Source organism: Homalodisca vitripennis, chromosome 1 (assembly GCF_021130785.1).
Source record: "Homalodisca vitripennis isolate AUS2020 chromosome 1, UT_GWSS_2.1, whole genome shotgun sequence".
Classification (NCBI taxonomy): Eukaryota; Metazoa; Arthropoda; class Insecta; order Hemiptera; family Cicadellidae; genus Homalodisca; species Homalodisca vitripennis.
Window position 1 is genome coordinate 83,452,765 of NC_060207.1, and position 25,594 is coordinate 83,478,358.

At 32.0% G+C, this 25,594-nt stretch overlaps 1 protein-coding gene across 2 annotated transcripts; it reads left to right on the forward strand.

The window, feature by feature from the left end:
• The first annotated feature begins 1,485 nt into the window (after positions 1–1,485).
• Positions 1,486–25,071, forward strand: LOC124365840 (general transcription factor IIF subunit 1). Of its 2 annotated transcripts, none has more exons than XM_046821908.1 (12): positions 1,486–1,504; positions 5,039–5,085; positions 5,754–5,888; positions 6,610–6,744; positions 10,348–10,518; positions 10,989–11,110; positions 11,223–11,336; positions 14,471–14,600; positions 18,087–18,331; positions 19,832–19,904; positions 23,508–23,630; positions 24,786–25,071. In XM_046821908.1, the coding sequence occupies exons 1-12, from the start codon at positions 1,502–1,504 to the stop codon at positions 24,994–24,996; spliced, it is 1,509 nt and encodes a 502-aa protein (XP_046677864.1). In that variant the 5' UTR covers positions 1,486–1,501; the 3' UTR covers positions 24,997–25,071. The 2 variants fall into 2 exon arrangements, with proteins under 2 accessions (XP_046677864.1, XP_046677854.1); XM_046821898.1 differs by lacking the exon at positions 1,486–1,504 and adding an exon at positions 1,868–2,053.
• The last annotated feature ends 523 nt before the right edge of the window (positions 25,072–25,594 follow it).

Consider the following 25,594-nt stretch of genomic DNA (forward strand, 5'->3'; position numbering starts at 1 on the left):
TATTATTCATGATAGTGCAGTCACCACCACATGACTACTGATCATATATTTAAGAATATAGGAGAATGTATACGGCTATGTTGAAACTGCGAGATTCCCTTGTATTATTTAGAATAGTAGCATATATCAAAAGTTATAGAATACGATATTAATAGACATAGTGGTAGTAACAATGGTCTACAATGTATCAATATTACAGTTTCCAGTTGATGTTTTCATAACGTGGTCCAGAGTGACAGCCTGTTTGTTGTTATAGTTCAGTACTGTTGCAGGATATTCACAAGAGGAGCAATATATAAAGATACCTTGCCTCTAAGGCAATCAAGGTTTAATTTATATTGTTTTACTCAGCCCTCGTATACGTGTCGTTCCAACAATAAAATATTTATTATTTTGATTACTTCTACCACCCCTCGCTGCTATAATTATAAACTCCTCATTTTATAGTAATAAAGCCTTATGCTACTCATTAGTATATTTAATTAAAATGAAAAATACCTCTCTTAATCTGACGAATTTCAACTATAATCGTTATTAATATTAAGAATCTAGAAAATTAGTCTATGTAAAGCTCGGACGAGTCATACTGCTTCAGAAGTAAACAAAAGTGTGCAAAACAGACAGTGTATCCAATGTCGTAACCACAAAACTAAAACCAGTAAGTAGGGTTGTTCCGATACCACGATAGTATCGATACTAGTACTTGTATTGGATGAAAAGTATCGATACCTGATAGTACAAAAAGTCAGCCCACGTCCGTCTATAGTCATTCGTGGTAAATTTCGTGTTATTGAGTTGTCTTAATACTGTTGTTAAGACTCTATATTAAAAACCCACCTAAAGAATTATTAATATTAGTTTAGGGTTAAAGACATTAATTTAGTTCAAATTGTCTTAGTAATTTTAACCTATAAGTTGCACATTTTGTGTATAATCATTTAAACACATTTAATTGTCACATAAATTACTTGAACCATTCATTAGCTGGCAACCCTCCGAGAAACAAAAGCATATCTATGCTTGCTTGAAAGCCTTATTCCTTGTTTCGGTAACTGTCACCCCCAGCTTTGGACAATAACCTTTCACAAGGCCCAGAGGATGCAGTATTCAACAGAAATTTTCTAGCTTCTTTGTAAAACCCCGGGGAAACATACCTCATCTCCTATCATTGTACAAAGGGGTTTCTTAAGAGATTTCTTTGAGCTATTTTCAAAATTTATTTTTGCCAAACAATTTAAATATGGAAATCTACAATAAAAGTTCAAGTTGCAAGTGCGAAAGTGTTTACCATTTTAAACGACAGGCAAAATCATATGATTCGTTACCAAATAAGTATAAAAACAAGAGTATCGATACCAAAAATGTATTTGGTATCGAAACAAAAGTATCGATGCTTTACTTGTATAGGAACAACCCTACCAGTACGAGCGTTCGAGCACAGACGACGGAAAGATATATTAAGTTGCCAATCTAAAGTTCTCCGAAAGATATTACAGGCCCCATGGTATGTTCGTAATGAAGTCATTCACAGAGACACGAATATCCCTATTGTTACTGAAGAAATTCCAAAGTTCTGCATCAAGTATCAAAACAAATTAAACTCTCATCCTAACTACTTGGCTATTAATCTGCTGGACAACAGTGACCATCAATTTCGGCTAAAAAGACATGATTTCTTAAACTTAGCTGATCGATTTTAAAGATGAACAATCTCTTAAATGTTTATGTTAATTATGGTTAATGAACTTTGATTAACCATGTCCTTAAGATTTATCATCAAATTTACTTATTGTTTGTTGTATATAAACAGGTTGTAAATAAATTAAAGTAATAAAAAAAAAAAAAAAAAAAAAAAAAAAAAAAAAAAAATAGTAACAGTAACCTCAATATCGTTCCTTTTGGAGTATCGTGTCAATGAATTACATTATTAAAAACTAAACATGTATGTGAAAATCAACAAAATATTTCTATAATAACACGCCTAACGTTTGATCGTGAGAGAGTTTAAGAATATTTTTCATTTGATTAAATTTTAGTTATGAGTAATTCACAGGTAAATAAATTTGTTTTGAAAGACAATCTTAGGTTAGTTTTATGTTTGGTTTTAATAACTAACAAAAATGTTGTTTTTAAATCTAAAAAGACTAGATTTTAGATCCTACAAACTGACCAGAAAAGGCTACTGCACAGCTTGGTAATAAAAAGTGTTTTCCAAACTTATTGTATAGAATATTGTGTAGGCCTATAGACGAGGATGTGAAACCCCATTCAAATAATGGTAGACTGTAAAGAATGCATTACTTAACATTATACTGTATATACAAAGAAATAAGGTATTGCTATCCAGTAAGATTAAAAATGACTAGATAGTGGTATATAACTTAAGTCACTGAATTTTTGTAGCATAGTATATTTTTCACCATTTCAATTCAATTTTAGTTGGTGCCTTAGAATTAAGTCAAGTTCTACCTTATATCATATAATTTTCAATACAGTATTTTTTTAGGGCCTTCAAAAATTTGTATGATCTTTAAAACAGTTTTACACTGCCCAGGCCTTATTCACAGTTCGTCACTTTCATATAGTCTTTTCATTTAATTCTTAGTGTTAAACAATATTTTGTTGTGATAGAGAAGGAATCATTTGAGCCAGGTGGTTTTTTATAGCACATTAAGGGTTAACTGATTACACCTCGCAAGTTGTATTACAAACTGGTAATAAAATAATTTGGTAATATCCGGAGGCCACCATATTTGGAAGAGTTTTTCTTACCAAGGACCTATAAAAACTACAGTAGGCTATTAGAAAGAACAGTCTTTATTTGACTGTTAAAATGTCAAAATATTAGAAATATTAATGACATTAAAAGTTTTAAACTCAAACTTAAAAATTATTTATTACATAAAACAATTTATTCTTTTGATGAGTTTTTTTCTGAATGACAATACGATGTAATTTATTAATTATATTTAAGTGTATATTATGCTTCATACCATTATTATTTAGTGATCATTTAGATACCATTATTTTAATAAGCTTCTCAATTGTAATTTTGACGCCATTTTGTATTTGTATATTGTATAATGTATGATGTACAAATTGTAAATAAAGATTGTTTTGAATTTGAATTTGACGTACCAGTAAGATTAAACGCCGGGGCGGCAAATCACGAATTTGACGTTACCAACGTATTCTGCTCACCCTCCTGAACAAAAAATATATATAGTACTATGGGGTGCAAATGACAAATAACATGATTTTAGGGGGTATATTGATAAATGGTTAAGTTCCTAATGTTTTAATGTTCAGTTTGTGTGCTGTGTCTGGATAATCTGTTTACTTGAATATTATCTGCGGCCGGGACTGATAGCAGCCTGATAACGTACCTGTTATCTGAGTTCTTCGGGGCATGGGTCAGTTCTACACAAGATATCGTGTTCAGTAGGTCGGATTGAGTGAGTGCGTTTACAATGATGAATCAACCATCCACTAGTTCAACCAACCCTAGTGAATTGTGTGTGTCGGAGTGTTTCGTAGTGGCACGTAAAGAGTTTACGTTTTAACCGAAACGAAATTATCTCTTTTTTAATTGAACATGGAATTTAAAAAAATGAGTGTATGTGTTCGTCGTGCGGTCGAGTGGTGTTTTTAAACCGGGAGACTTTGTCGTTTCGTTGTGATAGACGACTTTTTTGTTGCTGCTGCTCAGCTGTATCCGCCAACACACTAATGGTATGTGTTCTCTGATCCATCTATATATTTGAGTTTTTCATGATTTATTTAGTTTTTTAACTTTACATAATTGCCTTTGCATTACATTTCAATTTATATTTTTGATCAGCCCCTCTAGTATTTTATATTTTACTGATAGGTACTATCTCAAGGGATGTTTTTCTTTTATTGACATCAGCGCGGGCTTCGGCAGCAGAAAAAGACAGTTTTAAAAAAACTAATTTAAATGAGAATGGGATCGAAGTATGTAAAACACTCCTTTACATAATAACTTTGAAATTCATTATACCATTTTTTTGGAACATTTTATAATATTTTTTCCAAAGACAGTGAAAGAAGAACAAAAAGAAAATTGCAATATGTGGTTAACATACTATTGAGGAAATTACCAAATTAACAAGAAGAACAAAGTATATTCATTTAATTAAAGTAATGAAGAACAGGGCAATTCCATAACAGTGCACAAAATACAAAAAAAATATTACAATAAGCAGATAACTAATTCTGAGAATATAATAAAAGCCATTTGATAAAAAGTTATGGTAATAAATGAGGGGGTAGGTAAAGTAAGAACCTAATACTATACTACAAGAATAAATTATATTTTTATTTGTTGTTATGTGTATTGCATTGTTTTTGTCTTAAGCGGATTGTATAACATAGTTATAGTATTCTTATTCATGACGCTATTCATTGTGTGATGTGCAAACTGATGAATAAAGGGATTCTGATTTTGATGTATCACGATTCACTATTTAACATGGTGGCTGTGGAAATTAACTGATGCTCATTGTATTGTAGCTTAGAAGCAGATGTTTGTCATTGATGAGGAATATTGTAAGTCTCATAAATGTCTTATAATCTCTATATGTTATTTACATTCAGGTCACCAGTGATGTTTTACTATGAGTGATGAATATGCTACAAAAGTGGTTAAGAATTGGATTAATTTTAATCAGTCACTGAAGCTCACAATGTAAGTTAATACCATATTTTTTTTGTGCCATCCTTAACGCAATACATACAACCTATGGACAAGATACTCAAGGTATTAAGTATTCAGTCACAAGAATTAATATTTTTCATCTCTACTTGTCCTTCCATGAGATCTCCGTCCGGTTAGATTTCTACTCTATAGTTCTTTTACCTTTTTTACTTCTGCTTGTCTAATCACGTCCCACCTTAACTTTCCTAGCTTGAGCCAAATCTGGAGATTTTAATGCAATATGTGAAGGTTCCTTAAAACACAACATGTAAAAATATAACTTGCGTAGAACATAATGTAATCTTTTTATCGATTTTTCAGACTCCTGCTGGTGCCTCTGTTCAGGAATTTTCCATAAGAGTACCAAAGTGAGTATAGAATCATACTCTTGTAACATTAATGTAGAGCTAATATGAGTCATACATCTTATTGACTATTGCAATACAATGTAATGTATATATTGTCAACGCAAAAAAAAAGAAATCTGAAAAACTAGGCATTCTTAACTTTTAATGATTGCATTTTATTACTATTGTACCTTATGTTTCAACTATGTATATATTTACTATATTTATTAATCATCCAAGTAGGCACTGGATAGATTTAACGAAGCCAACAACTAAATATGGTTTTAATTAAATTTTCCGAAAATAAGAAAATTGTATTCCTAACCATTTATTATCAGTTTGGAATAACAATTTTATATGAGTATGAGTTTTATATATCTCCCAGTTTGAGTTTTTTAAACTGAGAGAGGATTTAGTTTTCTTGTATATTTTTTTCAATAAATTCAAAATGTTATTTTTTAACTGTACTGCTTGTAATAAAACGTCTTAAAAAAATCGAATTATTGAGTTTTTAAATATTTTAACAATAATATATTTAATTTTTTTTAAATTTTACTTATGAAATTTGTTTAAAAAACTATAATATGTGTAGTGTTAACTAATAAATCTAGAAAGTTGTATCACCTTATTAAACTTAAGGAATTCGACTTCTACTTTATAGTTAGTTCTCATATGTTTTAATTTGTTAGAAATTCAAGAAAAAGACACCATGTGATGAGATTCAATTCAGTGTTGAATGTGGACTTTGCAAAATGGGGACAGGTGAAGATGGAGAGAGAGAACAACCAAAAAGAGTTTGCAAGACCTGACGATGACATGCCAAAGTGAGTTTAGCGATTCTCTGATACCATAGACACATTATTATTTTATTCATCTCTGCAAATCTTATTACTTGTGTGATATTATTTCTTCAGTCATCTACTAAGGAACTTTAGAACAAGCAGAGGAAGCAAGCCGAAAACAAGAATTCATGGGCTGGCTTATCAAACAAACATTCTACTCTTATCAACACATTTTTATAATGTAATATCCATCCACGTACATTGACAGTTCAAATTTTAACACTCATCATACTATATACATATTTGCTATGTAAACATAATTTTTTAAACTTAGATTGAGTTTCTTTTTGTACCAAACATTTTAATGAATAATGTTTTGGCTATGACTTGACTTGAACACTATTAGCGGTTTGATTATCATCCAAACTCTATATTACCAGTTTTTAATTATTGATGTTGCATTATGTGTTTAGTTTATTACTTTCAAAATAGCTATTCACTGCAATAATCATGAGAAATTGTGCCTATACCTAAAAAAAGTTGCATTCAAATTTGTTTTGAGATTATCACCAGCTAAGAGGTTCTTTAGCTGTAATTATTGTTGTAACTACATAAAATACTAATCCTTCTAACTTTATTTCCAAACCTGAAATTAATATAAATAATTTTATCATTGAAGTTTTAGTCTAACATTTATTTTTAATGTATATTTGCTAAACTTGTGTAATTGTTCAATGTGACATTTACAGCAACAAGTTTTCAGATTTGGAGCTGGTAGTGAGTTTGGAAGAGAAGCAAAAGAAGAAGCACGTCGTAAAAAGTTTGGTATTGTGAGCAAAAAATACAAGCCAGAGGATCAGCCATGGATACTTAAAGCTGGTGGAAAGACAGGGAAAAAGTAAGTTTAAATCACTGTTTTGAGCTTAGTTTTAGTTTTATCAAATTAACTTATATCAGTGAAATAAATTTATTTTGTAACTTATTCAATATTGAACTGTACATAAATATTAAATGCATTGTAATGTGTAAATGTTGGGTGTCTGAAGTAGTCTGAAAAATAAATATTGTAAAACAGAAATGTTTTAAAACACCAAATTCAGAGGTCTATTCTATTACTACTAGACAAGTTCAAGTTCAACCTAACAAAAGGGACTAACAACCTTGGTAACAAATTTTCTAGGTATTTATTTTATTTTTATTAGTATTCATTGAGCATACTAATAAAAAAACACTAATAAATGTTTTCATAAACACTAAACAATTTCAAACAGCTTGTGTAATGACATATTTTCAACATTTCTTAAGGTTTCAAGATAGCAGCAGTTTAAAAGTTTTTAGATGGAATTGTTATATCTCAGTTATTATGCATTATAGAGAAAAATGAAAATAGTTTTAGTTTTCAGCTCATTTGCAACAAAGTTTGTTCTTATAATATTTTTTGAATTGATTAAGGTTTCCACTATACAGGCTGTTCAAAGTTCTATAAAGTAGATAATATTTTAGTGGTAAAATGGATGAATATGATGATTGCCATACTTTGTAATAGATTCATACCAAACTAGGTACAGAGATAGTACTTACACATCCTTGAATGAGTTTGTTAGTCAGCATCAATAAACAAAAGGTTTATAGGTAACTACTATTTGGATTTATACCAATTTGTATCATAATTATCTCTTAACCCTCCTAGTGATGAATATGTTTATTATGAATGATAGGTGCATTTGGAGTGTTTTCGCTGGGGTTTCTTAAAAATTATTAATTTTATTGAAAATACAACATATTATATACCAAAATATTCATAAAAAACATAAAGAACGATTTTAAAATAAATAAAACTACTTACCTTTGTACATATCCCTTAACCCTAAACTGTTAATCGACATAATTATGTCGGTTAATGCCGCTTTTGTGTGGTGTTAAACCGTCAAAAGTTTGTCGATCAAGCATTCCCTCGTATAATTACTTTTTATAACATACTCCGGTTACGTATCGATATAATTCATGCACCATTGGATTCGGGAAGAAAAAATGCTAAGGAACAGATGAGTTTTATTCCTCTTTGTATTATGGTTATGACGTAGCAAGCTTGTTATTTTTGAACGTAAAAGAAAACGCGACGCCGTTTGTTGTGACCGCCATATTGGCCGCTGCCGTTCTCTGTATTACTTTCGTGCCGAGCTGTGGAGATTTGTAAGTTTTAATAGTTTTACGCGCTTGTTTTAGTGTCGTATTTAATGTGGTAGTGTGTTGTTTGATGTCGTAGTAGTGTAAACATATATATTTTAGAATAAATCAATTTCTATTTACTGAAATATGTTTGAGAAATTACCGGCTTTGTGTAGGCTATGGCAAAATGACTTGGCTAAAATTCATTTCACATAGTTTGTTATTGTTTTCACTTACTAAACGTTATTTATAGCACTCTTTTAGCTCTGAAGTAACTATTTATTTTTGGTAAATAGATAGTTTTCACAATAAAATATATATTTCCTGTAATTTCTTTGGTTATATATAATAACTGTTTGGGTTATTTCTATATTTTTTTCAACATCTTTAGTTATATTTATAGTTTTCTAACTACATAATATTTCCTATTACTTATAAACCATAAATTTATAAATTTTTATATAGTAAAAGCTTTAGAAACTATTTTATATTTTGGCTGAATGAAAATTTTTCGCAAAATTTTTGAATAATGGCAAAATTTAACTTTTTTTTACTTTTCAAAAAAATAATTTATGGTAATTATTTCATTACTACTGTATATTCTATTTTATTCTAAGTAATAAAATATGCAAAATAAACATGTATTCCATAGATAAATGTATTAGCAAAACTTGTTTTACCAAAGTCTTACGTGTACACCCGATTTTCAGAATTTATACGCATCGCTGCTTTTTGTTCTATAGCTTTATGATGCTTTCATAAATGTGTATAATGTTTATGTTTTTCTGAAACTAGATAAAATTTGAAACAGAATGGCTATCTCACTTATAAATATTTCTCACTATAACTTCATTTGCTAGGTATGGTCCCCCCCAAAATTTAAGAAATATTTTTCGTAAATTTTATATTTGATTAAAAAAAGTGTTTTATTAGAAAATTTTTGATGGTTAATTTTACAATATAGTGCAATTCTACGTTTAAATTCTGAACACAAAAATATATACTCTTATTTTATATTGCTTTTATTTTTTTATTTTTAATAATTTTTTTAAAAAAAAAAACCTTGCGCGAAGCTCCAAAACAGCCTGACACTACAGGATGAAATGACCGCCAGTTTCTAGGGTTAAAACTTGCTCAAAAATGTAAAAAAAACAGTTTTTTGAAAAAAAAAAATTTTTACCACAAAAACCACATAGTATAAAACTTACTAGACAAAGATTTGAAGATAGCCAATTTTTTCTAAATTTCATGAAGATAAATAATATATACAGTTTTCGCACAATATTTTTACTTGAAAAAACTGTTATGATGGAAATATATACAGTATGTACATGGAAGAAAACCCTTCCATTCACTCTTAGGCACTACTACTATCATGCTTTCTCTTCCTCCCTTGATACTTTGGTCTCCAAAAATGATCCAATTTTATGGAAACACCAACTCTATGAACACCAGAATTGCATCCTGGACACTACAATCCTGAATCTTCCCCTTTTTTTGTGTGGCCACATACAATACATAGCCGCTCTTCTTGTCTTCCTGGTAAGCGTTGGGAGGGAATGGCCTGCACCAGGATTTGAATTATAATCATCGGGAACATTGTCTGCACTGATATCACTGTCACTCTCACATCACTCATTTGTTCTTCTAAAACATTTCTAATATCTTGTGAACGTAAATCATCCGCCATTTCGAACTTATTACATCGGAATAAACGAAATAACACCGATAAAACACGCCGACACAACTCATAGGTTAGCGGCCGCGTGAGTAAAACAACAACGTCGTAACAAATACCAGCTATTTGTTAATTATTCTTTTAAAAATTCATCTGGAGACAGATCTAGAGAAAGAGAGACTTTTCTATACACAGTGCAGTAAATAACGGGCCGAATTTAACCGAAGATAGCCGAGCAGCGATGACGAATTCGAAGGCATGTTTGAACGTCGACGCATCGACCTCTATCATTCATATTAAACAAATGAACGTCGCTAGAGCGGCTTCTATCACTAAGAGGGTTAACATGGGCCACAAATGAAATGTTTTTTAGAAACATTTAAAAATTTGAATTAACTTTTACATTTACAATTTATTATATATTTCTTAAGTTTAATATGCTAGTCATTCAAAATTTTGACAAGGATTGGTGTATTTCGAGTACTAAACATAATGAATAAATGATTTTTATAATTTTCATAACTACAGCAAAGTTATTCCTACAATATTGAATACTTAACATTAGGTTCAATGGTTGGGGCTCTTAAGTTTTGAGAATCATACAATACTTTTAGGCCTAATAATTACTGGGTTCTACAAAGAGAATATTGTCAGATTCAAAGGTATCCGAGAAGGTGGTGTTGGGGAGAATGCAGCCTATTATGTATTCACACACGCTGCAGACGGTGCCATCGATGCCTACCCTCTGTGCGAGTGGTACAACTTCCAACCTATCAACCGCTACAAGTCCTTGTCGGCAGAGGAAGCTGAACAAGAATTTGGCAGGTATGGTAATATAAGCAGATTGATGATCATGTAAGGTATAATTTAACACCTTCACTGCGGCCCTATATTGACTGATCTTCAGTACTTCTAGCAAGCACACACTATGGCATGTACTGCAGTTAATATGTTAACCTCTAGTGAAGGTAATTTAGAACATATGAAACTTTTGTCTGCAGTAGGACCCTCAATACCTATAGTCATATGTGTAAAGCATATCAAAACACATCTTTTTATGACTGCTTTTAATGATAGATTAGTTTGTTCAATGAAAGCTTAGGCTTCCTTAATAGCGACTTGGTTGTGCTTCCACTACATTTTTCCTTCTCTAATGTAATGTTATATAAATGATATTTATATCACTTTTAGGATAATTCACGGTTTGTCTCTATAGGAATTGTTTAATTTACATTACATATTACTATTAAAATAATTAGTGTGTATATGTTTATTATCTTTGTACTTATTTGTAGGCGCAATAAAGTAATAAACTACTTTTCTCTCATGTTGCGGAAACGTCTGAGAAATGATGAAGATGGCGAGTTAGACGAGGAAGAAAGTAAATTAAAACGTGGAAATACCAAAAAGTCCAAAGGTAAACAAATAATAACTGCAGTATTAAAGTGTTTTTTGTTCCAAGTAAATTATTATATTTAATAGTTCTGTTTATTTTAAATTAAAATTGAATCTATATAACTTATTTTCAGATTTTAAAATATCTGACATGGATGATTGGATGAACAGTGAGGATGAAGATTCGTCTGAAGAAGGGGAAGGAGATGATGAAGAAACTAAAGAAAAGAAGGCAAACAAGAAAAAACGTAAGAGTACATGTAATTGTAAAAGCCAATTACTAAAAAAAAATATCTTAACTTAGCCTATTATTTTAGTGAATGTGGTATTAAAACTTATTTATTGTAGATTTATTTCAAGTCATATCTTTTATAAAATTAGTCTTGATTATCATCCTATACTATTTATGTGTAAATCATTGGGCACAAAGTCTGTTCATACAGAAATTTCAATGCATATGGTCTGCCAATTATTAATCTGTTGGGAAAATCTTGACTAATCTCTGTGTAGATTTAGTTCACACTGTGGTGGAAATATTGTCTATGTATTGTAAACAAAGTTTCCGTGCTGCTGAAAATCTTGCTTGCTGTACTTAGCAGTGTATACTATACATTTACATTTCCTATTTAGTTAAATTTTAACATGAACTTATGATCTATATAGTTCTTCATACAGTAATATTGTCCTTTATGTAATAAAAATGTTTTATTTTGGATACAACACTTCAAATTATCCATTCATTTTAAAGTAATATTACATTACATTACATTAGTATTAAGTAATATTAAATCCCAATACATTAATAAGTTTTTCCGGACTAAGTTCGCCTATGGACCCCAAAAGTTTAACTATTTGTTCTAAGATGTTGTGCCTGTTGGAGACAATGTGGAATTTACGTCAAAGTAGCGAACCAATATGGAAGGTTGTGATTAAAAGTTTTCAAACTAACATAGCTTTCATAGCATGATTTCTCTAGCAGTAAAGTAAAGTAGTTTTATTTTACCAGGCGAAGTTAGAGCTAAGAAGGCCTCTCTAACACTTAACTTAGCAGTAAATCGGCTTTAACCCTTATAACGTCAGTATATCTTTTCACGACTTCCAGCAAACGGCACAATATTAAAAAAAAAAAATTGTAAATGTGTAAAGTTTATTTTTATTTTTACTTTCTATAATTATGGTAAGTATAAAAAAGTAAAAATTTTAAAATTATAAAGTCACTGTACTCAGGATCGTCAATGTTACGAGACATGTTATTTATCAGTAATAATGAACACGGTACTTTGGAATTATACCGACCACACCCAGACATGAATCGTTATTTGACATTTTGCTTCTACTGATTACTAGATTAGCGTAGAACAATATTTCGTCAATATAAAACAGGAATTGTCTTATCGCAAACCCCTCCCCATCCTCAGACAGAGGTCAAAGTCGAGCGGTCTAGTAGATAACGTGATTGCAGAGTCTCGCCGCCCGTTCAGCTGGTGCGTCGCTTTGTTGTACTTCCGTGTTTTACCTCTACATTTCTCCAAACACAAAAATTCAATAAAAACAAACATGATCAAACTAAAACTAAACTCTTTATTGAAAAAACACTCAAAACTTGTTTTTATTCTTGATCATACTCCGCCACCCAAAATGCGAGTGCCATGCCTTCTCGCTGATGTCAACGAAAGAAAAACATCCCTCGAGATAGTACCTATCAGTAAAATATCAAATTCTAGAGGATCTGATCAGAAATATAAATTGAATTGTAATGGAAAGGCAATTATGTACCGCGCTAATCATGTGATGCCGCGTGGCCTGTCGTAATCGGGATTCTCGAGAAAGATAAGATAACAGCGACAACAATACCGATCACAATGCCTGGAAATGCTTGTAAGTTTGTAATTAAAGAGTTGTTTTTTCGTTCTATCATGTTTGTTTAGCTATAAATTTACATTTTTGTGTTCTTCATACTGGTGTGGTCGGTATAATCCCAAAGTACCTGAACACTAAATAGGTGACACTAAACACTAAAATGACACTAAAAACTTTAAATGAATACTAAAAACTAAGATATCAATACTTTTAACAAATAAATAAAAACCATATAAACAGAAAACACAACGAAGGAAACCGACTCAGCGATGGTTAGACACGCACTACCTGAAGCCAAACTGCAAACAAAAGCGCGCGCGCGCTGTACGGTGTCTGTGCCGTGTGGCGGGGAGAGTGTCTAGACACCGCGTCTATTGTTTCAAACAATGTAACGCGACAGCTACATTTTGACGCTTGACATAGGTCAATAACCCACACACATGGTTGACGAATACCGTTAGTGACATTGATCGGATTTAAAAGGAACTTAAATTTGCTATAGACGCAGTTTTGTGTCGATGCGCCGTACCGCGTCTTTGCCGTTTGGAGATAGTTTGTCTATGCGCCATACGGCGTCTGTGACGTTATAAGGGTTAAATAACGTTCATTTTTTGTGATTAAAAATTGTATTTATTTTTAGTTTCTTGATTGTATTATTTATTATCAATGTTTGTTGATGCCTACAGTTTGATGAAGTTAGTTAATTTTTATTTTAAAACTATCCATTACATGCAAATTAGCACACAATTTTCAAAATCAAAGTCTCTAGTCTTTTTAGTAAAAACACTTATGATGTAAATGATGGAAATCTATGATATTTTCCAAATAGAAGTAGGCATATATCACGTTCATATTATTTCATTAGTGTTTATGGTTAATATGATCAGAGGTTTGGCGAAATTGTGAGTGACTTTAATAGCAAGTTTTGCACGTGTAGGAGCATTTCCTGTTCGAATAAATTATGTTTATAATGCCACAGTATACCCATTACAAATCCATACACATAATGTTTGAATTGGCACGTGTATTAATGTTGCAGATTGCGGTGTGAAAAGAACTTTAGCTGTAAAAATAAATAATTGTTTTTCTTCTTGTTATTTGTTATTGCTAATTGTTATTTGAGAAAAGCACCAGTGACAATGTGTCATCACCATATATTTTTGGGATTATAACATTTTGAAGAGAAGTTTTCTTCAATATTTTGAAATTTTATACTTTAGTTTTTGTTAAAAAAACTTTACAGTAAGTCAATATACACAAAGGTTTTATTTTTATATTAAAACTGAATAGCAACTTATATTTGCAACTTTTTTCTCTTTGAGCCTATATTATTTTTCTGTTCTACACGTACATTCCAGTTGTCCAATCTATCTGTACTGAAAAATATAATATTTATTTAATTTATGATTCGTATTTTTGTAGTGACCTTTAAACATTCTTTAGAAATCAGCTTAAGAATGTCTCCCTTCAGGAATAGATGAATGGTTACTTTTGTGATTAAACTGTGTCCACTTTTTTTCAGAAAACAATAACAAGAAGAATGACAAAAAGAAGAAAAAGAAGGCAGGCTCAGACGACTCGGCTATGGAAGAGAGTGATGATGGTGATGAGGAAGGCAGAGAATTGGACTATATCTCAGACTCCTCGGACAGGTGTGTAAATCTCCTTACATATTTATTCATCACAGTTTTCAGTAAATTAAGTACAAAATCGTGTTGCAGTGACTAAATAAACTCATTGAAAAGTGTAAAAAGCATACTGCAACAAAAGTATGCTTTTGTAAATGGAACAATTTACAGGCTAGTCTAGCCTTTTTCAGTAACATGCATTGGAGATTAGATGTAAAATGTTTTTCACCAATTTAATCTATAGAGATTTGTATGTACGAGAATAAAAGGTTGTGTTTAACTCCTTCCACCCCAATTATCTTAAGCCGTTAAGCCAAATGTCAGTGCAAACAGAATGGATATATGGGCTAAAACAGTTCTAAAACAATCTAAAGGTTTAGGTACATTTCAGAGATCAACTCATCCAATTCTAAGGTCACTAAAGGAATAAGGCCTGTCTTATATAGGGTGGCCACCCGACTGGGAAAACGGAAATAAGCCTAGAATTTAACGGAAAAATCCGGGAATAAACTGTAAATTTTTCTGTACAACCGGGAAAATCTTAAAAACAAATGTTTTGTCTCTATGAACTTATAAAATCAGAAATAATGTGACACCTCCTTGAATCAGGACCTGATTAATCTTGAAAATATTGTATTTTACACGAGGTGGTCTGTGAAAATGAATGAAGATCGGTAAATATTCACATCCCACATATGACACTGATTGATCCAAGTGTTGTTGCCTCCTCCAGTGTAGTGTAGTTTATCTTGGTTACTTCAACCTCTGTGACGTGGCAAGCCCTCCAAACACATAACAATCCATTGGACAATTAAAGTTGGCAGACCGGTAGTGGCCACGATACAAGCGGTGTTATGTTCGATTTAGTCACTAAAATGGGGTCTCTGGAAGTTGTTCAACTCGTATTCTTGAGTGAAAATAACATTTTTAAAAGACAAATTTTTTACTAGACCTGATAAGACACTTTTGGAAATGAAAATAGTGGATTTGACAAAAGAAGGATTAGCGGTATCATGCCACTCGTGGTGGTCTTTGGTGGGCATTTTTCTTATGTTATCTTGTTAAGTTTGTATGTTACAATACAAACATACTCTAAGTCGCTGTTCTAAAGCTCACCGCACATATTGCGGCCGAGGTTTGGTTTGGTGTATGAACAATTAATTGCTTCTCACACACGTTTCTATTGGTTGTCAGATTAAATATACTAAAACAAAGAAAGAGAAATGTTAAGTTTTGATATCATGGTCAAATACAAACATCAACTGAACTAACTGCGTTAACACTGGCAAAAGTGTTATGCAAGTTTTATGTTCGACAGTAAAAATCGCTAGTCTAACGGCCACAAGAATTCTCGTGAGAGATACCGCAACATGTTGGACAGTTGTTAGTATGAATTGGGAAGCAGTGTTGGTCATTAAAATGTCAATTATAAACGTTGCCGAGACATCATTGCTGTGTGTGAACAGACTTCGTATTGATTCCCATAAGAACCAGCGATACATCAGTAGCAAAAACCTTGCGACAGTTCTCGTGAGTAAAATTGCTTATCTTGTTAACATTATGCAACAGTAGTTGAGCAAATTCTTTTGCAACTTTACTTGCCAGTGTAATATTGTCGTCAGTCTGCAGATGTCAGTTTTTGTCGTAAGAGTGGCATTGGCTTACCACAGCTGGTGGAAATCCCATTAGTTCTCTGAACTATTCATCTGAACAACATCCCTGCACATGTGTCGATCTGTTGGACAATTTGAAATGTTAAACCAAATAAATAGTCCTAACAAATATGAGGAGCCTTGTCGTGTTGTTCTACATCTAAAATCTAATGAACAATGTTATGATTTGAACCACAGTCTTTCGTGTTTATTTACTTTGTAGTTGTTTTGTCATGATTTTATTCTTGCATTGTCTATAAGGCAAATACAACATATTTAAGAGCCAGTAATTGATAACATTAATTGTGCTTGTATTCTGGGGGTAACTATGAAAGGTATTGTTCTGTACTGGTTGCTACTTATCCTACAGATCACAAATTAACTGGACTTTGGTAACTTTTAAAGCAGATAACTGAGTGATTGAAGTGCATTTTTTATGTACTGGTTGGCAATGGGATATATTTGGAGCAACAATACATTTTCGCTTACAATTCGTGGGACTGGAACTAGGTGTGCCAGCAATGAGAATCTGGAAAAGTGTGGGGTATGAATGAAATTCGGACTATTTCTATTATTTAAAAGCGGAAGGTACAGAATATGGCTTGTAGATTTAAATAAAGTAATTTTTTCTCTGAATCTGCAAATTCCTTTTAAAGTAGCTTCAAATTCTTAGGCTTGTTTTCCCCAAAATGTCTAACAAAATTGTATTGAACCACCTTGTGTACTGGCAAAATCATGGTCTTGTACTGAAAGTTCAAACACCACAGACCTCTCACCCACAATTCTGGATTGCAGTTTGCTCCACAGGTAACGCTGTTTTGGTAATTGTTGTTCTCTTTATGTTCTCCGAATTAGATACATGTATTTTTCAACTGTCACAATAAGGAAAATTGTTAGGTATAAGTCCATTGAAAAAATAAAAACAAGGAGTTTAAAATAGATGGTAGCGATGAATCGTCTCTGAATCATTAGTGCATATCGTTGCACATCATTAGTGACGAAATTTGCAAAAACATTGCAGCTTCGTAGCATTTCCTGCAAATACTGTACAGCTGAATACGATAAATCTTCACTGTTGCACTCAACATAAGGGTTAAATTACAATATTACAATTGTTTATTTGGTTTGAAAATGAATTGGAGAATTAGGCATTTTCAACCGGGAATTTGAAAATAAATTTTGTGTGACCACCCTATCTAATTAGAATAACACAGAGCACTGTAAGCAGGAGTGGTTCAATATAGGATCTTCTGTGTTTTATTTGTATAATGGGGCTCTTCCAACACTTTAGCATAATAAGTTGATTTTTATACAAATGAAGGAGTATACCACACAATGTCTCACATAACAGGCATCAATGACTTTTCATTCCAAATTTTAAGTCAATCTATTATTATGTCACATGTTATTATTGTACTCAGTTTTTTTACAAATTTATTTATTTTGTAATTTTCTTGTTGCCGTTATAGTTACCATAAGACCAAAGTTAAAATGTTCTCTAACACGGTGCCAAATCCCATGGAGTAACATGCATCATCTAGCATCAAAATCGATGTTGCCTGTATAGAAATGGAGCTTCTTGCTAAATTTCAAGTCCATAAATCAGATCAGTGTTAAGATATTGTGTGGATAGCAGACAGACAGAAGTTTTTTCCAGCCCCTCGAGTAATAGGTTAGCCAATAAATAAAAGAAATTTCAAATTATAATTACAAAATATTTTTAAGTAATTGAATTAAACAAGTGTTTTTTAAGAGTTTCACTGATATTGCTGCATGTCCGTCTGTGTGGTTTACCTGCCTTATTGTTGAATCAGAGCAGTTTGTTTTGAATAATTGAGTACTATGTGTGATCATGTAGTGATTCGGATCATGAGGCAAAGATAGATAAGGACATGAAGGGTGTGGCTGAAGAGAGTGCATTGCGTCACCTGCTGAGCTCGGGTGAGGAGGACGAGGATGAGGAGAAGGAGGAGGGCAAGAAGAGCGATGCAGATGACAACAATGATGAAGACAAAGAGAAACCTGCCAAGAAGAAGAAGAAAGCGACCAAAAAAGAAAAAGAGGACAAGGAAGGAGACAAATCAAAGACTGACAAAAACGATGGTGAATATGCAATGGTTTTTAATTAATAGAGTACTTTAGGAAACTCTTTTAAATGAATTATTTACATGATGTAATTGATTGAGTAGTACCAAAAGAATTATTATAATTGTTTTAAATTTTACTAATATCTGCCAAATGTTAAAATCATTCATCATTAACTCTTCAACTGAGCACATATATAGTAAAATTCTATACTGGCAAGCCCATTTTTGCCAATTCGCAAAAGTTTTTTCTAAACTGCTATGTATATGGTGTATGTAAATACACTTATTATATTTTTGTTTCCCAAAGGTACAGGTTGAATATTGAACTGAAAAATCAATACAACTAAACAAAAACTTGAAAAAATAGAGGGTGCTGAACAATTAGCCCAATATGTTCACAGCACGATTGGCTCAAAACATTAATTTTTAAAACTTTGTGTTTGATTATAATCAGCCTGTTTTACATAATTCTTTTCAGAATTAAATTGTCTACAAGTTTTGGTTAAAAAGTTTGCATGTTTATCACCCATTTTATGATATTAATGTACTTCAAATCAAAACAAAGCATGTTTTTCAAGTCTGAATTTTGCATGTTTTGTCTGATATCTTAGATATGGTTGGTCTTACAGGTCTGGGGCACATTTTATTAAATTTTTCAGTCCATTTTACATAAAATCCGATAGATTTAACCCCTAACTTTACGCCATAAAACATCAGTTTCGCTTTTACCGTCCTTTCTCAGAAAATCTGGCAAAATCTTTTACTAGCCATAGTTCGCTAACAAAGCGTTTCCAGATATGTTTGTATGAACTATTTTTTATTATTTTGATAATAGGAAACCACCTGAGAAGTTTGTTAGGTTACTCGAGGGACACCTTGTATACATACAAACAGAACACAACACGTTATCTACGATTTCCTAATAATAACTGACATAACATTTTAGTATAAAATATTGTTACAATGAATAAAGCACACAAATATATAAATAAGAAAGTAAATCTAGTCTTTGTGGAACACACTATGTACCTTTTCATTTGGTGTTTTAGCCCAGGCAACAACTGATAATGACAATAACTTGTATTTTGTCTTAAGTATTTAACTGCATCTCATCCAAAAACTAAAATTCAGTTGTTTTCAACTGTTAAATGACAATAGTTATATATATATATATATATATATATATATATATATATATGTGCTATTTTTTTAAGCATCTAATGTATTAAAATTATGAAAATGCAATCAAAATCATTATTTTGTTTTTTAATTATATTTAATATATATAAAATTTAGATATTAACTAATTTTTCCCCATACCAAATTTGGCAGAAATCAGTCGCATACTTACATATACATGTTTGTCAGGATTAACTAACATTTTTGTCTTCAGGCATGAATATTTTCACTGAAAACTAAAGAAGATATTTTACCATAACGGTATATCGTATGGTTTTGAAGTGTGGAACAAAATAAGTCATATACTGTTATAAGTTATATTTCTGTTTTGATACAGATTCTTCCAGTGAACTGAGTGCAGATAGCACTGACTCTGATGCTGAGAACAAAGCAAAATTACAACTTAACAGGTATTCAATATCTTTCATTTTAATAAAATTAATTATACAATATTAAGTACAACTATCAAATAGTTTAACAGAATGATCACTTTACCTTATTCATTTAATGTTTATAAATGTATACTTTTCTCTTAAAATATGAACAAAATATTATTCACTTAAACCGGTACAATGGAATTTCGAAGGACCCAAAAGAACGTAATGAAAGCGTTCTCACTCAGATGGATGGACTGCCTTTAAGCCTTTTAACCACTAAATAGGGTTGTTCCTTGGACTAAGAGGAACCTATATCCCTAGTTCCATATCTGTAGGACTTTTTTTATAAAGAGTTCTCGCACAAAAGAGCAGATGGACGGATAGACAGACCGATGGATGAATGGACTGTCCTTTGATCTTTGGACCCCAAGATCAATAAGATTCTTCCTGCGGCCAAGAGAAACCTTTGTACCAAATTTCAAGTTCTGGAACCTTTCTGTTAGGAGTTATCGCACTGACAGAGACAGACGGACAACGGCATGATTTCAAGAAGGCCCTGTCAAGTTCTGAATATTTAATTCACTGTACTTCTTATTCTAATATAAGATCTTTATGCAAAACGGATCTCAAGATCCAGTGAAAGAATTTTGCCTCAACTTTTAGAATAAAAGATTTTAGTCTACGAAAATCTGTTTGTTCAGTTCTGTAACCCAGTGGAATGTAATGTAATTTTGAAAACGGCAGCTTTAATTTTAAATGAAAACTGGTTACTGTAGAATGTCAAAGAGATCAAGCCTCAATTCGGATTCAGTGTGAAAAGGCCTCTAGTGAGCAAGAAATGCTTCAGTACCAATCAATAGAAAGTTTGTTCTCCCCAGTTAGAATAGCTAAGGGTATTAGAGCCATGTCAGGTGCATTATTACAACCAGGTCAAAACTGATGTACTGTCTGTCCAAAATTAAATTTTTCCTGTTAAATAGGAAAAAGCACAGTTATTTTATATTTTAATTTAAATATGCTCGGTTGTGAGTCACTTAACATGTTACTTTGAGAAACAAGGCCTAAATGTGATATATTTTACCAATTCAAGATTTCTGTCTAACATCAGTGTGTCTTACTAACACTGTTGAAGAAGTATGTAACATTAGAGTCGCATATGGATCCGAGTGATTCATGAGGAGATAGACAAATTGTAGTCTATAAAATCGTCTTAGCCAGGAATGCTTATTATTTGAGTTTAGTTGCTACACTGACTGGGAAGTTACTAAGAGAGTACGCTGTCTTCTTGGTCTTCATTAGCTCCTTGCGTTGTAAAAGAAGCAGACATTCTGTGAAGCTTTTTCAATGTTATATAAATTTAGATTGCAGAATTCAGCAGTTACAATGTATTGAGAGTTTTGCTATCTTCTCTGCCATAGTAGGATACTAAATTCAAGTAATAGTTGTTTTCATCTCATAAATTTTTTGAATCCTTGAGTCAACACCTTGAAGGGGTATAGGTAAAAAAGTAGTTTCTTAGGTCCAAACCTACACTGATGTGAAAACTGTATTTTTGAATGTTGAGCCATTAAATCCATTGAGCTTGTTTGTGTTTGTATATCCATGTTTTGGTTTTCCATTAAAAAAAACATTAACTATCTAACAAACAGGGTTTAAAGCTACTATCTTTTACTTCTTTCTATAATTTTATGAGGTTTATATACCTTAAAATAAAAAAAAAACCAAAAAAATAGAGTGCAATGTGAGAAAAATAGTGTGAGAAATAGACTAATATTTAGAACAGGGGTGCTCAACCTTTTTTACTCAAGGGCCACATTGTAAAGCCTTTATGGCCAGGCGGGCCAACATCCCAGGGGATTTGGAACCCCAAACAAAACGTATTGCCCGGGGTTTGTTCCAGAAATCTTGTGCAAAATATGAGTTTTAAGGTTATTTGGCCCTTGTTTCCTGATTATTGTAATTTCTTATTATTTATTAGTTGTTAGGTAAAGGTTTATAATATATTATGTTTTTAGGTTCTGTTAGTATAAATAAATATAAAACCAGACTTTTGGATGTTTGCTCTAATTCTGAGAGAACAATAAAAAAAGTCACCAATAAATTGAATACATTGATTTTAATTAATCCTACTAGGATACAAGGACATACAAATTACCACCATAAATGACAAAAAGTGAGGTTGTTTTGTTTTACATATTTAAAAATCAAAATACCAGTATTGACAAAAAGTTCAATGATATCCTTGGAATTGCTTAGTGCTGAGAATATCTTTCCACTTAGGCTCAAACTTAGTGGTCCCAATCATTAATAAAGATTTTAAATGTTCATCTGTAAGGAATGATCGAAATTTTGATTTGATAAAGTTCATCTTGGAAAATGCCTGCTCACATACATAAGTCGAACCGAACAACGAGTGGTGACCTTGAGTTGGGTAGGGGTTACGTCGCCGCACCGCGCGCTGTGCCGTGCTTTACGCGCGCTCTATTCGCCAGCCGGCAGCCACCACCGTAGTCAGTGAAATCTGTCTGCAACTACTTTACTTCTTTCAACACTCATACTCCACCAAATAAATACGGCTCGTTCTACCTGAAATCGGCTGGACTGCTTGGTTCTCAAAATTTATATTTATTTAATATTTCAAATGCTTGTAAACAAATTTGGTTGTTTTGGCAACAAGGCGGGCCACATAAAACTGACTCGCGGGCCGAATTCGGCTCGCGGGCCGTAGGTTGGGCAGCCCTGATTTAGAACATAAGTTTAAATTTTAGTTAAGATGTTTACCATTATTTTTGAAAATACAATTACCTGTGTAAAATATACAACCATACTTTTGCAGTACTCCTTTAAATTTTATATATCATGTGGACGTATGGAGATCAAGTGCCAATTATCTAATGCGAAAAATGAAACTTTTATGAACACTTTGGCAACAATATTTAATCGTTTGGATACTAAATAAATTAATAAAAATGTTATAATGTAAACAAAACGGACAAAAGCCCTGAATAAGTAAACAAGATCCGTGGACAGCTGACAACACCAACCTAAAAATAAATAATGCTCTGTGTAATGTATTTTCTGAAAAAATTTTCTTTTTTTTAAATATTTTTATTTAGTTATTAAACGGTATTTTTATTTTCATTTTTGTTGTTTACAATTGTAGAGGACAATACTGTCATTTTATCATGTTTAAGTTGCTAAATAATTGTGGACAAATATTTAAATACCCGAAAATGTAAGATGTATTTGTAATTATACAAAATAACAAAATATATCATCTGTTCTAAAATAGGCAATATATAACACAACCAATTATATATTTCTCATAACACAACCAACCTCAAACAGCATTTTAGTAAAATAAAACTTGAAAACATGTTGAACTAGGTTTTTGTTCTTCTATCTGCCATAAACAAACTAAATAAACCAGCATTAGCATAGAACTTATTCATCAAATAATGACTGTAGCACAGGTCTTTACCATAAAACTGTTTGTATCAGGAAATATTGGTTTACGTGTGTTTAAGATTTGTTTAAAATAATAGTGTTTTGAATTTTTAAATCTTATTATAGTGCTATATATACAAATATAATTAAAATGGTAATAGATTAGTCGCTAACTGATTGAATCAACAGTGCCAACAGTTCACGGTGTGCCAGTCCTGCAAACCCCAGTGATCTCAAGCGGCCAGGTGGCTCCGTGGAGGGTTCTGCGCACAAGAAAGCTCGGCTAGAACCTTTACCCATCAATTTTAATAGGTTAGTTTTACAAAGAAATTTACACTTCAATACATGTGTATAGTAAAATAGTTTTAACCTTAATTATCAAATTAAGAATAATTATTCATTTAAAAGTAATGTCTTTTTTGTCATAAAGACAAGTTTAAAAAAAATAGGGTACAGTTTGTTTATATCACATGCATATTTATGAACATAGAACATTTGTGTGTAATAACAATCATTCCTTAGTTTTTTAAGTAATTTTGAGACTATTAATGAAAACTTAAGAAGATAGATTGCAGGATTTTGTTGTGGGAAACACATAGGATTGGTCATACAAGAGCTTTCTGGAAGATAATCGATATTTTGGTATTAATTCTCCATTCCCGATTCTCCAGTCCTGTACTGCTTTACATATTTTTCGGACAAAAAATTGTCTCCATTCAGTGTGCTCACATTTGATGTATTTTTAAAACTTTTTTACTACACAAAAACTTTTTACATATTCTCATACTTCTCATGTATTTTGTGTAATGTTGCATAAAAATTTAATTAGTTACACTGAGTGTTTTTATAATACTTCTTCTGCAGTAAACACAAAAACAAGTAACAAAATTCAAAACAAAAAATTCACTTTTTAGGGCACTCTTACAGAGAAAGTACCCACCAGTCAAAGGGTTAAATGTTAATCATTCATAATGACAGGCTTCGTTCATAAATTGTCAAAATAACAATATGTAATGTTATTTAAAACCATATTAGCCATAATATTAAATTCAACAGTAATATTACAGACAAAGATCTTTAATAGAATAAGAAGTATGTAGCAACCAGCCATATGTTCTAGTTATGTACATATTTACAGATCCAGGTCTAGCAGAAAATTGTAATTTTTTTTAAATCTTTACCAAAAGTTTGTGTGATTTGGCGGACTTAGTTAGTCTAATGTGTACATTTTCTCAAAAGATAAATTAATCAAATTTGTTTTCATGTACAAAACAATGAACTGAAAATATATAAATTTACAACACAACAAAAATTTACAAAAACAAGTTCAATGAACTAAGAGGTAAAAATGGTATAATTCACCTTTAAGAGACATGTGGCATCCACTCATGAGAAATATACTGCCACCAACTAAATCTCAAACTAGTAGCCTGTTCAATAAAATCCCATTGTGTTGTGATGTTTCAGCTCTGACAGTGGTATCACTGAGGATGCAGTGAGACGTTATCTGATGCGCAAGCCCATGACCACCACAGAACTGCTACAAAAGTTCAAGAGCAAGAAGACAGGTCTGACATCGGAGCAGCTGGTCAACGTCATGACTCAACTACTGAAGAAGATCAATCCCGTCAAACAGACCATCAAAGGCAAGATGTTCCTGTCCCTGAAACCTCTGTGATATCTCATGATATTCTCATTTTTATGTTATTGTCTTTGTTTTGGTAAGTTATTAAAGGGTTTTATTTGACGACTATTAGTGGTAACTTGTGTTCCTGTGTATATTTTACACCCTGATTGTCTAAACCAAGGGATAAGGGGGTTGTGCGTATTTGTAGTTACAAATTATGTCAGTGACACTCAAGAACACAGTGTACTGAAAATAAGTCACTGAAGGGTTCATTACAGCATCAAATTAATCTTAACCCTTAACTACTACGGACCGTCTCTGGGACCGCACGGGAAATTTCGACAGGGATTTCTCTCTCACCTTGCAACTCCGGAACCCTCACTCCACAGTACCTTCCTGACCTTGGGTAGTCAGTTTAGTAGTGGTGTCGTGCGAACAAAGACCAAACCGGTTCTGAGTTATTGATCCGTTGCGGTCTGAGAGACGTTCCGTAGTGTTTATGTTAGTTTTTGTGAGGTCCATTAGACGTTCCGTAGTGATTGTGTTACTTTTATCAGGACTATTTAAATATTTATAAATACTGTATCTTTAATTTTTGTTGTAATAATTTAACATGGATAAAGACCAACATTGTTCAGAAATGTCATCT

Excerpts from the sequence above, each read along its gene's own strand:
- LOC124365840 (XM_046821898.1), top strand. Across the intron at positions 5,889-6,609 it reads CCTGACGATGACATGCCAAA|ATTTGGAGCTGGTAGTGAGT; the intron begins GTGAGTTTAGCG and ends ACAAGTTTTCAG. Across the intron at positions 14,601-18,086 it reads ATCTCAGACTCCTCGGACAG|TGATTCGGATCATGAGGCAA; the intron begins GTGTGTAAATCT and ends GTGATCATGTAG.